The sequence below is a fragment of the Oryctolagus cuniculus genome, chromosome 6 (genome assembly GCF_051225735.1).
Source record: "Oryctolagus cuniculus isolate XC-2025 breed Fujian yellow rabbit chromosome 6, ASM5122573v1, whole genome shotgun sequence".
NCBI classification, from domain to species: domain Eukaryota; kingdom Metazoa; phylum Chordata; class Mammalia; order Lagomorpha; family Leporidae; genus Oryctolagus; species Oryctolagus cuniculus.
Window position 1 is genome coordinate 7545326 of NC_142872.1, and position 14160 is coordinate 7559485.

The window sequence follows — 14160 nt, forward strand, 5'->3', positions numbered from 1 at the left end:
CCTTTGCCGTTGGTTCACCCTCCAATGACCGCCGCTGCAGCTGGTGCACCGCGCTGATCCGAAGGCAGGAGCCAGGTGCTTCTCCTGGTCTCCCATGGGGTGCAGGGCCCAAGCACTTGGGCCATCCTCCACTGCACTTCCTGGCCACAGCAGAGAGCTGGCCTGGAAGAGGGGCAACCAGGACAATCCGGTGCCCCGACCGGGACTAGAACCTGGTGTGCCGGTGCCGCAAGGCGGAGGATTAGCCTAGTGAGTCGCGGCGCTGGCCGATCCTGTGTATCTTGAGAACAAGAGTAACTGGCATTTTGCAGAAGTACAAAATAAGTCCTCATAATTCCATTGAACACACAACTGTGTTTCCCACTTCCCCTCCACAACGTGGACCAAGGGCTCCTCACCCCTGCTCCTGCGCGAAGACCCCGGCAGCCCACCCTCTGCTCTCACAGCTGCAGTCCCCGCATCTGTCACACCTCCAGGTAGTTGCAACAGTTGGGAAATGCGGACCTGTGCACGCTCGGCACTGCCGCTTAGCGCACGTGGGCTGTCCCTCGCCCCTCCGTCCTCCCCTTCCCACTCTGAGGCTGGCTCAGGGCGGAGGCTGCCGTGGGCTAGGTGGTGGTGGGACGTCTCCATTTCTCGTCCTCTCTGCCTCCTTACAGCGTTGTTTCAACCCCAGAGGGCCGGCAGGGTGGTGTGTAGCACCCCTCTGGACTCCGCCCACCCCTGCAGTTCCCCCGGCCCCCAGAGTCCTGTTGTGCTGGTCGCTGTGCCTCCCTCCTCTGTTCCCGGACGGGAGGAGTGCAGCTCCGAGCTCCTCCAGCCTGCCGCAGGTGGCTGTGCTGGACAGGACCCAAGGCAGCCCTGTCCCAGGGCTCGTCCCTTGCCTGGGACTGACCAGGGTTCCAAGGCAGCTGTGCTCTCCTGGCTCTGCCTCCCGAGCAGTCAGCTCTGCTGTCACCTTCGCATCCCCGCCAGTTGGCTTCCGCTTTCTCCAGGTCGAGCTGCTCGCCAGCGTCTGCTGTCCTTTCGCCTTGTTGCTGTCTGTTTGCTGGGAGGTCAAACCTCAGGTCTCCACTCCCTGCACCGCGCTCTGGGTGCTCCTGGTCTAGCTGAGTAGCTTGAGGGGCCCCAGTTTACCTGCAGGACAGTTTGGCACCTTTCTTGGGATTTTACTTCTACCATGTTCTGGTGTCTTTCCAGATCTGATTACACACGTAACCAACAAACATGGCTGACCGGCCGATCCCTGCACCACAGTCCAGTGGTGTAACATCTGGCTCTGCTAAAAACTTTGATTTCTGAATGAGTTTTGTGTTAGAAATTGGGGCGGGGGCAGCAATTCCTCCAAGACTTTTATTTGAGCCTTGACCAGCTGTGTTCCTCAGAACTTGGTAACTAGAGCCGCAGGCTTGCAGAACTCACAGAATAGTTTGGGGTGCAGTACTGTTCCGAGTGCAGGTAGTGGGTGTTTTTTTCAAATGCTGGTAGATTGAAGCCTCAGGGGCATCACAGGGTGTGGACCACCCAGCGAGTGGGGGCCTTGGTCCTCAGGCCAGACAGGAGGGCAGCCCAGTACACACACTCTCCCCCACTTAGACCCATCCAGCTGACCACTCTGGCCGCTGAAATAGCACATTTCAGCGAGGCTTGGAGGCAGGAGAGAAAGGAGCCGTCTCTTTTCTGAGGTCACGGTGTCCTTGCGTGAGTCTACTGCAGACAGGAAAGGGGAAAGAAAGCCACCCAAGGGCCCCCGCGGTCCTGGCCACGGCGCCTGCGCATCACAGGTGCTGCTGTTCCGCTCTGTCTCTGCAGACTGAGAACCAAAAGGACCTTGCGCTGCAGGGTTTTTCCTGGCCTTTGGTTTGTGAAACACAGGGTGGGAAGTGGTTTTAGTTTACTTCTGTGGGCCCGAGCCGGGAGTTGCCGGGCCCCGTGTCTGGTTTGCCTGTGCGGTGACTCCTGCACTGTCGCCTTACTACCTCGTGGGATTGAAGCGTCATGTTCTCTGCTCAGGAGAGCCGCTTGCTCCCCACCCCCTACTCCCCATCTCGCGACTCCTTGAGACCCTGATCTTGGCAGCTCAGGGCAGCCAGGATGCTCTTCCCGTGCTTTTCTTCCCGTAGTTTCTCTTACAAAGGCAGTAGGCATCAGCTGGTGTTGCAGGTGCACACATGAGCAGAAGGTACACGGAGCTGGGGGGCTGGTGTCTGAGCCTGTGGCCGCTGTCCTGCCCCTGCAAGCAAAGCTGTAAGGAAGGTGGGGGGTGGGGACTGGGCAGGACAGAACAGGCTCGCTAGGAAAGACACTTTGTCACGGTGGGCTTCTGGACCCCTCAAATGGCCAACGGGGAAGGGTTTTGAGTGTCCTGCCCTGTGTGTCCTTCTGAGTCCGTTTGGAGCTCTGTGAGAGTGGGAGCCTTATCCGGGGTGGGGGGGGGATTCCGAGAGGGGGAAATGGGTGGCACCCATGCTCTGGAGATAGCTTTGCTGAAGTCACCTTTTATTTACGTAAGAATCTGGCCTTGGTGGCCGGTGCTATGGTGTAATGCGTGAAGCCACCACCACCTGCGATGCCAGCATCCCATACAGGTGCTGGTTCCACTCCCGGCTGCTCCACTTCTGATCCAGCTCCCTGCTAATGCACCTGCGAAGGCAGTGGAGGGGCTTCGGCCCCTGCACCCATGTGGCAGACCTGGAAGAAGCTCCCAGCTCCTGGCTTCCGTCTGGCCCAGCTCTGGCCACTGCGGCCATTGGGGAGTGAACCAGTATATGGAAGATTCTCTCTCTCTCTCTCTCTCTCTCTATATATATATATATATATATAAAACTATGCTTTTCAAATAGATAGATAAATCTTAAAAAAAAAAAAAAAGAAGGAGGCAGCCAGGATGAATGTATCGAGTCATGAAGTCTCGGGACCTTCGCTGGAAAAGCATCCACTTTTGTCCTTGGAAGACGCTGGCACCCCAGGCCGCTCCTGGGGGGTAACAAGGTCGCAGCTGTATCCTGAGGAGGAAGCTGTGGGCTACGACCCTGGCCCCAGCAGACCCGGCTGTGTTTGCAGAGGGTGAGCCTGGTGTCTGGTTGGCTCAGGCACTCCTGCCCTGGCTCCCCGCTGACGGTCCCCAGTGCGCTGTGGGATGAAGTTGCTCTCTGCCCCTTCTGAGCACATGGAGGGAGCGGCAGGGATCCACACAGTCTGCCCATAAAACTGCAGAGTTGTTTGGTTGCCTTGCCGCGCGCACACATGACTCACCCCAGCAGTGTGCAGAGGAAGACCAGCGGGAAGAGGAGCTGCGTGAGAAGCGGGAGAGCCCTGGCGGAGCTCACACAGGCTGCACCAGCCACCCAGGTCAGGAGAGGCCGCTCCGCAGCCTGGCGAGGCCGGCGTGCTCGCTGTATTTGTTGCTGCTTCGTTGTGACAGGTTTTAAGGTTGATGATGTAGTGAAGTAAATACTACTCTGCGGTTTGAAATTAAAGAGTCCCTTCGTGTTCCGGGTCTCAGGAGAACGCCCAGTGTGGTAGTAACTGGGGCGTGAGTGCCGCAGCTGGGCGAAGTGCCCGGCTCCCTGCACCTACCAGGCTGGGTTACAGCCTTGGCCTCCTCGTGTCGTTTCTGCTCCCACTGATCTGCAGTAAAAATAAATGGATTTTTTCCCCAAATAACTGTGTTTCAGGGCCCTGATAGCCTCGCAGATGGAGCCGACGTTCGCCAGGAGCGTCTTCCCGTGCTTTGACGAGCCGGCTCTGAAGGCCACCTTCAACGTCACCCTTGTTCATCACCCGGCTTACGTGGCCCTCTCCAACATGCCGGTGCTGAGTGAGTAGCGCCTCGGCGCCGTAGCTCCCAGTGGTGACTGCGCCGACCCCGAGGGCAGTCCCACACGGCGTCAGCACCTGCTTTGTTTAGTCCGAGAAGCCAGGAACCCCGCCCGGCTCTGTGCAGTCCCCCTTCTTGAACCCTCTGCAGGTTCACCCTGCCCTGGCGTCGTTCCTACGCCCTGGGCTTCCTCCTCTGACCCCCAGTGACAACAGGCTGGTGGCCTTGGTCAGAGCTGAACCACAGATGGGTTTTATTTGGCTCATGTGCGTTTTTAAAAAATTTGAGTGAGTTTCCATCTTTTAACAGTCTGCATGTTTCACAGAAAGGTCTCTGTTTTTGTCTCCGTGAAGACCCAGGAGAACTAATGCTGGACCTGCCACTCTGCCAGGGCAGCCATCGGGGGAGCTGAGAAGAGACTGCACCTGTGCCCACACGTGGCAGGTCCCCTCTGCTTCCTCTTGATACCAGCCCCTGTCCTGTCGGGCCCTCATGGGCCTTGGGGCCTGAGGTTTCTCCTCAGAGGCCCAGCTGGCTTCTCTGGAGACCTCTGCACTTCTGGGGACCCCCTGTGAGCCCAGCAACTCTGTGCTGAGCGTTGAGAGAAATGAGTGGGACCAGGGGACAGCTGAAGTGAGTCTAAGAGAGGAGGCAGGCTGGGCACCTCACTTGAGCTCTCTTGGGCGTGGCCCTCAGTCGAGCCTGTATGTGTCACTAGGGATGGAGACTGAGGCCCAAGGTGCTACCCCAGATCTTCGGGTCGTCTTGCGTCTTAGGGGAGTGCTGGTGGGGATATCTTGGCGACAGGAGGGTTGAGAAGTGACTTTGGAAGGGAGGTTTAGGTTCCCAGCGCTCTGCTCTAAAATGACTGCTCCAGGTCGGTCGGAAAGGGAAGACGTGAACGGCAGCAGGTGGACGGCCACCACCTTTCACACCACGCCCCGCATGCCCACCTACGTGGTGGCCTTTGCTGTCTGCGACTTGGACTTCGTCAGCCGCACTGAGAGGGGGAAGCAGGTGAGGACGGGCTCTGGGGAGGGGAGCTGCGCTGGCCGTGGGTTGTTCGTGGTCTCTCTGCCCGCAGGACTCTCGCCTGGCTTCCCAGCATTCCCTCTCTCCCAAGGCCTTGGAAAGCTTGTAGGGCATCCTTGCTGCATGGGACACGAGGCTCTGTGGAGGGACTCCGGGAAGGCCACCCTTCCTGCCCACTTCTCCACGTGGCTTCTGAGCACCTGCCAGGCCTGGAAGGGACGAAGGCACATGAACTTCACAGCCGCGTCTCCAGAGTGGTCCTCGTCGGCCTGCTTCCTTGCTGGCCACCCAGCCTAAAATCCCATCACTGGCCTTACTTTTGACTTCCGCAGTGGGCATTTATGGGAGGAGCCTTGTCTATGAGAAGTTAATGTACAGATTTCATCGGGATGGTTTTTAAGCGCGCCTCGTCTCCACTGTGGGCAGAGAGGACTTCAGTTCTGCTTGCAGTGTGGCTTCTACGGAGCAGGCTACAACCTGGGGCGCAGGCAGGGCGTGGGGAGGAGTTTGGTGAAGGGGTGGGGCCAGGCGCTGGGCCCCTCCTGCCCAGGGTAATGAACCCCAGCAGCAGTGGGGGAGACCGAGAGCAATGGTGAGGTCCTGGCAGGAGCCTCAGAAACAGGTGGTTGCACTTTGTGCAGGGAGAGCATTCCTGAGCCCTCGTGTAATTCCAAATGCACGTAATTCGAGACAGATTTTCTGTGACTGGGTCCCTGGAGCGCAGGTCTGTCAGCACCGTGCTGCTTCTCCGTCCCTCGGCACTTCTCCAGCGGTTTGCCAAGGAGCTGTTACCCTGATAAATGTTGATTTATTTTCATCCATTTGAAAGGACTGACAGAGACAGAAAGAGGGCAGGAGGGACGGCCGGGAGGGAGAGCGTCTCCAAATGCTGGCTCACGACCCAGATGCCCATAACAGGAGCCTGGGACTCCATCCGGATCTCCCGCATGGATGTTAGGAACCCGAGTGCTTGGGCCATCATCTGCTGCCTCCCAGGCACAGTAGCCGGAAGTAGATTGGAAGCAGAGTGGCCAGCACTCAAGCCGGGCACTTGTATTTGGAATGCAGTTGTCCCAAGCGGCACTCTGCCCCACTGACCTTCAGTGCCCACCATGAAGAGCTCTTTCTTAAATGACCAGCACTCAGCTCGGGACACGGGTTTTCTCTCACCTCAGACTCTGATTTCAAGGTTTCTGAGCTTCATCCACGTTTTCAGCATTAACACTGGCCATTCTGTTAAAAATCGCTTAGTATGTTGTAGAATATAAAGTGCTTCCATAGCACAATAATAATGGATGTTAAACAACTGCCTGCTAATCACCAAAAACACACAGGCCACCTCCCAAGTGCCCAACAGCAGCATGGTTCCGCACAACTGACGGAGCGAGGCAGGGTTCCCCTCTCTGCTGAGTGGGAGGAGTTATTTGGCAACAGAATACACAGAGTATAATTTACTTGCTTCAATGGCTTTAGAAATGTAAGACTTCATTTTTAAGTGAGAATTAATCTTATTTTTTGGAAATACAGCAGGGCAATTGATGTTTTAATTATCAAACCATTTTAAATGTTCATGATTCACACTTGCTAAATATGTACCATATTGCTTTTTTTAAAAAACCAATTTTTATGTTTATTTGAGAGGCATAATTAGAGAGGGAGAGGGAGAGAGCGGTATCTTCCACCCTCTGGTTCACTTCCCAAATGGCCTCAACGGCTGGAGCTGAGACAGGCAGAAGCCAGGAGCTCGGAACACCAGCCTCTCCCATGTGGGTGGCAGGGACTCAGATGCTTGGGCCCGCTGCTTCTGCTTTCCCAGGAATCTTAGCAGAGCTGGATCAGAAACAGGCAGCTGGGACTGCAACCAGCCCTCTGATACAGGATGCCGACTTTGCCAGTAGTGGCTTTACTCGCTGTGCCACCGTGCCGGCCCCTGGATCATAGAAACATGTTCTGGAAAAGCAAGAGTCCAAAGCGCCCTCTCACACGGGCTCTGCGCTTTCTGTGGGGACAGGTGGTGGCGTGGACTGTTCCCGGGATGCCTTCCCAGAGACTGCAATCACAGCTTTTCCGGGGAAGTCACCCTTGGAACGTAGTGCGTGGTCTTCTTGGTTTTCTCAGCACACGTGTGCATTTCAGCATTTTATGAGGTAGCTGCTCTGACATGGCAGGAGCTGGAGCAGGCAGGCTGTCCGAGTCACCACTGCTTTTCCTAATTACTGCCTCTCGGTTTGGATTCAGATCCGCATCTGGGCCCGGAAAGAAGCCATTGCAAACGGAGACGCGGACTTCGCCTTGAACATCACAGGGCCCATCTTCTCTTTCCTGGAGGATTTGTTTAACATCAGTTACCCCCTTCCAAAAACAGGTGAGGTCTTCCCTTGCAATGCAGCCGGCTCCCTGGGGCGGAGACCTTGGGCCGCACAGATGGGCCTTTCAGGCTGGTCGTTGGCTGCTGTGATGGAATTGGACTCCTGACCTCCTAGTTGTGCCTCCCACCTTCCAAAACACGTGCAGGGGTACTTGAGAAGCTCATGGAAAATGGAATTAAAAGAAGCGCTTATATTGCTGAAAAAGAGTTTTTTAAAGCATCTGGAGTTTTTTTAATAGCGTGCATTTCCTGCAAGCTTTCTGAAGTCTCCCGTGGAGGCCGGTCTGCTTTTTCGCTGTACAGGGCGGTGCACTGGCCCAGCGGGCACCCAGGAGCTCCCGGGCTGCACACACCTCCTGGGGCCTCAGATGCTGTCCCCCCCCCCCCACCCCAGCTCTGGCCTCTCTGCATCCTGTACGTGTGCCGTGCTCTGCTCCGTGTCCTCTTAGCTAACAGCTTGCGTGAACTATTCCTGTGCCCATCAGTGAGTCTGGTGTGTTTTTTCTCTGTATTTCTTAGGATCCTTTAGTTATGAGTCATTTGATTAGGACTTGGTGGTCCCATCTGTGGGTTTTCCGTGTGTGGAATCGGGATCACGTGTGAATGTAACATGCTCGTCAAGGAGACGTGGAAATCCTTCGTCTCTCCTGTATCTGTGTTGTGTGAGCCACTCGCTCAGAAAGGTGTGCGCCGAGTGTCTCCGTGCTGAGTGTCCCGTCAGTGTCTGGTTCCTCTGGGCGTCCCCTGAGGTCCCGGAAGCAGAGGGCTCTGCCTGTGCTGGCAGATGGTGGAAGAGGGAAGCAGGATGTTGGGGAGGTCCAGCCTCTAGGGCACCAGGACACCAGGGGCTCTGCAGCGCCAGCTTTCCAGCAAGGGGTAGTAGGAACTGAGGGCTGGAGACCATGAGACGGGAGGGGACCCCTGTCTTCTGGGCATTGGAGACAGCAGGAGTCCAGGCGAGGAGACCAAACTCCTGTTGCCTCTGGGGACACACAGATGATCCTTGTTGAGGCCAGGAAAGTTTGACTGTTGTTGTTAGGGGGAGCAGAGGTCCCCAGGAATCCTGATACCCTGGTCCCTTGGAGCATGCCCGGCATCCAGCTTGTCACTGTGCTGTAGCCACCCCCACTGCTCACGTCCCTGCCCCTGGCTCCTCCTGTTGGCCACACCAGCATCTGCACCACATTAGTCCTGCTCGCCCCCACCCAGTGCACTAGTGGGAAGTCAGCAGGATCTTCCCAGGGTGAAGCCTGGCCATGCTCCTGTTTTTAAAAGCTCTCTGTAGCTCCCCATTGCTCTGGGAATCACGTCCCAGCTCATCCCACGTCTTAGCAGTGGTGCTTTGGCTGCCATGCTAAGTGACCGTTGTCCACTCCTCGGTGTGAAGTGAGTGCCCGCCTGCCACTGCCCTCTTGCCCCTTTGCTGTGCCTTCCTCTCTCCCAGGCTCTCGCATGTGTGGTTTGCACATCCTGGAGTGCCCTCTGCCTGATGGGTCAGCTCAGTTTTCTCACGCCAGTGCCTCTTCCTCCAGGCAGCCTTGCCCCCACCCCTTTCCTCATGCATGCACAGCTTCCTGTGGGGCCTTCCACCGAGTCCCTGTGTCCTGTCTCCACCACTGGCTTCCGTGGTCATTTGGGGAAGAATCTGGATCGTCTCTTGCCCTTCAGAGCCTGCAGGGGTTCTCTCGGGGGGTGAACAGTGAGCTGCTTTTGGTGGGGATAAAGGCATGTGATGAGTTGCAAGATGCCCAGAAATTCTGACTACACTGTAACTCCCGGTGTTGAGGCCGGATTTATCTTTGGCAGCAGCTCATCCAGGGCCACCCTCTGAGCTCTGCAGGTGGTGTTGAGCCAGAACTTCACCTTGATTCCTGGCAGGCAAAGGTGCCTAACCCTGGATCTTTAGGAGAAGGGAAACCAGTATGTCTTCATTACTCTAACTCCCTTGCTTGGGCCACCAGTGAAACAAAATAAAACAAAACAAAACAAAAACAACAGACACCTTCTCCATCAGCATTTCCCACACATGCAAGACCTCGCCAAAGGTCAGGTGGAAAGCTGTGAAGTTTATGTCTTCCTGTGAAATCAGAGACGGGGGTTGAGCCCATCCTAATGCTCCTTTGAGAACTGCCTTCCAGGGGAGCACCCCCCATGATGTGGTGACCTCCTACTTCATCACACTGCTCATGGTTCCACCACTCCCTGTATCAGCACGTTGGGGACCAAGCCTTTAACACCTGGGGGTTGCAGACTATGCAGCATCCAAATTAACACCCCAAGCTCAGCAGGTTCCTTTCAGGTAACACTTGATATCAGGAAATCGTGGACATGGAAAAAAAAGTTTATTGCTTCCTAGTTGTTCTTTTAGCATATCTTTTTGTAACTGGGATCTAAGGTAATATAAAGCCTGTTCCTGTTATCTGTTCTGTTGAGCAGCTTTTTTTTTTTTTTTTCTGGTGTTGCTGTCATTGTAACTCACGGTTTATAGTCAGAAGTGGACTGAAGTATCAAATGTCAGGACCATTAGAGTTAGATGCTTGAGTCATTGTGAATTTTGAAAGGAAGAATGAAATGATGCTTGTAGGAATAAATATATGTACTTGGGGCTGGTGCTGTGGCGTAGCGGGTAAAACTACCACCTGCACTGCTGGCTTCCAATATGGGCACTGGTTTGAGTCCTGGCTGCTCTACTACCCATCCAGCTCTCTGCTATGGCCTGGGAAAACAGAAGAAGATGGCCCAAGCCCTTGGACCCCTGCACTCTTGTGGGAGACCTGGAGGAAGCTCCTGGCTCCTGGCTCCTGGCTCCTGGCTTCGGATTGGCCCAGCTCTGGCCATTGAGGCTATTTGGGGAGTGGACCGGCGGATGGAGGAACTCTCTCCCCGCCCCCCCCCCCCGCCCCGATTCTGCCTCTCTGTGACTCTGCCTTTCAAGTAAGTAAATCATTAAGAAACTGTGTATTTAAGATATGCAAGTTTTTGAAATGGCAGTTTCCCCATCACCCTTTCGTGGGCTTTTAACTGTGATAACAGTGGACTCACTGCGTGTGTTATGCGTCCCAGCATGCTAGGTGTTTTTGGAACAGTAAAACTCAGGTACAAGATAAATCACAAAGCCACAAAGTAGCAACAGTAACTAGTGAGAATCCTCTGGGCACGTGCTGGGTCTCAGTTCTTTTTCTAGTTGCTGTGGAACCGCAGAAAAAGCAGGGACTCTGTTCAAGGAGCCAAACTGGGAGCTGGCATCTGTATGTTAGGCCCCATGGAAACTAATTACTTACTGATAAGGTACTGGCTAAATGCAAGTCGTAAAGAGGATGAAGAAATAGTAACTGGAGTATCCCAAGAATATAAGGAACAACTCTAAATAAATTAGAAAAATAAAACCCAACTGAAGAGAAGCAAATAGAAAGATAGATGGGTTGAGGTTTTCCACAAGTGGGAGCAGCTGTGGCTAATAACTATGCAGAGACACTTGGCCTCATCAGTCGTCTCAAAATGAACACCCAAGGGCCTAGGGAAGCGTCTTGGGCTGCTCAGGTCTTCCCCAGGTGTGGAGAAGCAAACACCGGAACAAATGCCAAGGTAGGAAGAACATGACATTGTTAATAGGAGCATCCATTGCTAGAGCCACTTTGGAACATTTGTTCAGCGGTGTTGACATTTAGAGTACCTTAAACCCCAGTGGTACCATTCCCAGCCGTACCTGAGGGATGGGGGCACATCTGTACCGTAAGGCAGCAACAGGGATCTCACAGCTGCACTTAGTGGAATCACCCCCACTGAACACCTCCACAGCGGCCATTCACAGCAGGATGGGTAAACAGATCCTGGTGCATTTACACAACAGGAAATGACCTAGCGAGGAAGGCGAAACAGTTTTTGTCTGAAGTTTAAAACATAATTTTCTTTGGGGCCGGTCCTGTGGCATAGCAGGTGAAGCCACTGCCTGCAGTGCTGGTATCCCCATGTGGGTGCTGGTTTAAGTCCCGGCTGCTCCACATCTGATCCAGCTCTCTGCTTATGGCCTGGGAAAACAGCAGAAAATGGCCCAAGTCCTTGGATCCCTGCACCCATGCGGGAGACCCGGAGGAGGCTCCTGGCTCCTGGCTTCAGATCGGCCCAGCTCTGACTGTTGTAGCCATTTGGGGAGTGAGCCAGCAGATGAAAGTCCTCCTTCATTCATATTCTCTCTCTGTCCCCTCCCCCTGTAACTTTGCCTTTCAAATAATCTTTTTTTAAAAAACGTAATTTTCTTTAAAGCAAGGGAGTAATCAGTAGAAAATGTGACAGAACTCTATCTGCCTTTTTAAAAATTTTTTATTTTTTAATTTATTTTTTAAGGACTACAAATTTCGAAAGTACAGCTTTATAGTTATTCTTCCCACCAGACCCACCCTCCCACCCACACTCCTACCCCACCTCCTTCTCCCTCTCCCATTCTCTGTCCCATTCTCCATTAAGGTTCATTTTCTTTTTTCTTTTCTTTTTTTTTTTGACAGGCAGAGTTAGACAGTGAGAGAAAGAGACAGAGAGAAAGGTCTTCCTTCCATTGGTTCACCCCCAAAATGGACACTTCAGCCGGCGCACTGCGCCGATCTGAAGCCAGGAGCCGGGTGCTTCCTCCTGGTCTCCCATGGGTGTAGGGCCCAAGGACCTGGGCCATCCTCCACTGCCTTCCCAGGTCAGAGCAGAGAGCTGGACTGGAAGAGGAGCAACTGGGAAGAACTGGTGCCCCAACCAAGACTAGAACCCAGAGTGCCAGCGCCGCAGGTGGAGGATTAGCCTAGTGAGCCGTGGCGCCGGCCCATTAAGATTCATTTTCAATTAACTTTGTACACCGAAGACCAAGTCTATACTAAGTAAAGATTTCAACAGTTTGCACACACATAACTGTTTGAGAACAAGTTTTACATTAACTCTGATAATATAACTCATTAAGGACAGAGGTCCTGCTTGGGGAGTTTGTGCACAGTGACTCCTGTTGTTAATTTAACAATTAACATTCTTAAATATGACATCAGTGACCACCTGAGGCTCTTGACATGAACTGCCTAGGCTATGGAAGCCTTCTGAGTCCACAAACTCAGTATTTGGACACAGCCATAGCAAAGTACAAGTTCTCTACTCCCTTTAGAGAAAAGTACAACCTTCTTTGATGGCTACTTTTTCAATGGGGTCTCACTTACAGAGATCTTCATGTAGAACATTTTTTGCCTCAGTGCCTTGGCTTTCCATGCCTGAAATGCTCTCATGGGCTTTTCAGTCAGACTAACAAGCCTTAAAGGCTGATTCTGAGGTCAGAGTATTTCTTAAAGCAGTTGTCATTCTGAGTCTGCTGTGTGAACTGCTTCCCATATTGGGACATTCTCTCCTTTTTAATTCTGTCTATTATGATTACCAGGCACTTGTACCTATTTAAAATATGATCACTTTAACACTTAATCCTATCTATATGTTAACTTTAACACTGAAGTTGGCATTTTTACCGCTAATCTTAATGAGATTTGGAGTCCCTTGACAAGTTTTTAAACTGTCCCCTTAGAAGTAAGTCCATAGGACTGTGTGAAGTACATACAGCTTTACAGTTACAAACTTCCTCCTCCTTCTTTTATTCCCACTCTTAGTTTTTACTGATCTATTTTCAGTAGACTTTATACATATATGATTAACTCTAGGTTAAGAGTTCAACAAATAATATGAAGAAAAAAAAAGAAAAAACAAACAAAAAAAACTTAGCTGTTACTTGATAGTCAAGACAAGGGCAGCTCAAGTCATCTCTTCTTGAAGTGTCAATTTCAGTTCTACAGATTTTGTTTTAGGTGCTGTATTCTCACAAATCAGGGAGAACCTATGATGTTTGTCCATTTGGGACTGGCTTATTTCACTAGGTATGATGTTTTCCAGATTCATCCATTTTGTTGCAAATGACTAGATTTCATTTTTTTTTTTTACCACTGTGTGGTATTCCATACTGTATGTATCCCATGATTTCTTCATTCAGTCTTCAGTTGACGGGCATTTAGGTTGATTCCATGTCTTAGCTATTGTGAATTGAGCTGCAGTAAACATGGAGGTACAGATAATTCTTTAGTTTACTGATTATCATTTCCTTTGGGTAAATTCCCAGGAGTGGGAATGGCTGTTTGTATTATAGGTCTGTATTCAGGTTTCTGAGCTATCTCCATACTGGCTTCCGTAGTGGCTTTAGCAGTTTGCATTCCCACCAACAGTGGGTTAGGGTACCTTTTCCCCTACATCCTCACCAGCATTTGTTGTTGATTTCTGTATGAAGGCCATTCTCACCGGGGTGAGGTGAAACCTCATTGTGGTTTTGATTTGCATTTCCCTGACAGCTAGTGATCCTGAGCATTTTTTCATGTGTCTGTTGGCCTTTTGGACTTCCTCTTTTGAAAAATGTCTGTTTAAGTCCTTGGCCCATCTTAACTGGATTGTTTGTTTTGTTGTTGTAGAGTTTCTTGATCTTTGTAGATTCTGGTTATTAATCCTTTATCAGTTGCCTAGTTTGTAAATAATTTCTCTCATTCAGTCGGTTGTCCCTTCACTTTCCTGACTTTCTTTCGCAGTGCCTTCCCAAGTTTTTGATGTAGGCACTGATTGCTATAAACTTTCCTCTTAACAGTGTTTTTGCTGTATCCCACAGGTTTTGATAGTGTTGTGTTGTCATCTTCATTTGTTTCCAGAAATTTTTTGGTTGCTCTTTCAATTTCATCAGTGATCCACTGTTCATTCAGGAGCATGTTGTTCAGTCTCCATGTGTTCGCATTTGCTCTAGGGATTCCTGAGTTGTTGATTTCCAGCTTCATTCCATTGTGGTCCAAGAAGATGCATAATATGATTTAGATTTTTTTTGAATTTGCTGAGACTTGCCTTATGGCTTAGCATGTGGTCAATGCTAGAGAAAGATTCGTGCACTGCT

General features: G+C 51.9%; 1 protein-coding gene across 7 annotated transcripts in view; it reads left to right on the forward strand.

Annotated features, from left to right (window-relative positions):
• LVRN (laeverin) overlaps nt 1-14160 on the forward strand; it is a 72232-nt gene that overhangs the window by 16243 nt on the left and 41829 nt on the right. For all 7 annotated transcript variants that reach the window (XR_016235066.1, XR_016235068.1, XR_016235067.1 and 4 more), the window contains 3 exons: nt 3678-3820; nt 4698-4837; nt 7091-7217. Coding sequence is in view for 1 of the 7 variants with exons in the window: in XM_002710138.6 (XP_002710184.1) it covers nt 3678-3820; nt 4698-4837; nt 7091-7217 (410 nt within the window). In the remaining 6 variants the exon portion in view is untranslated. The remainder of the gene's footprint in view (nt 1-3677; nt 3821-4697; nt 4838-7090; nt 7218-14160) is intronic.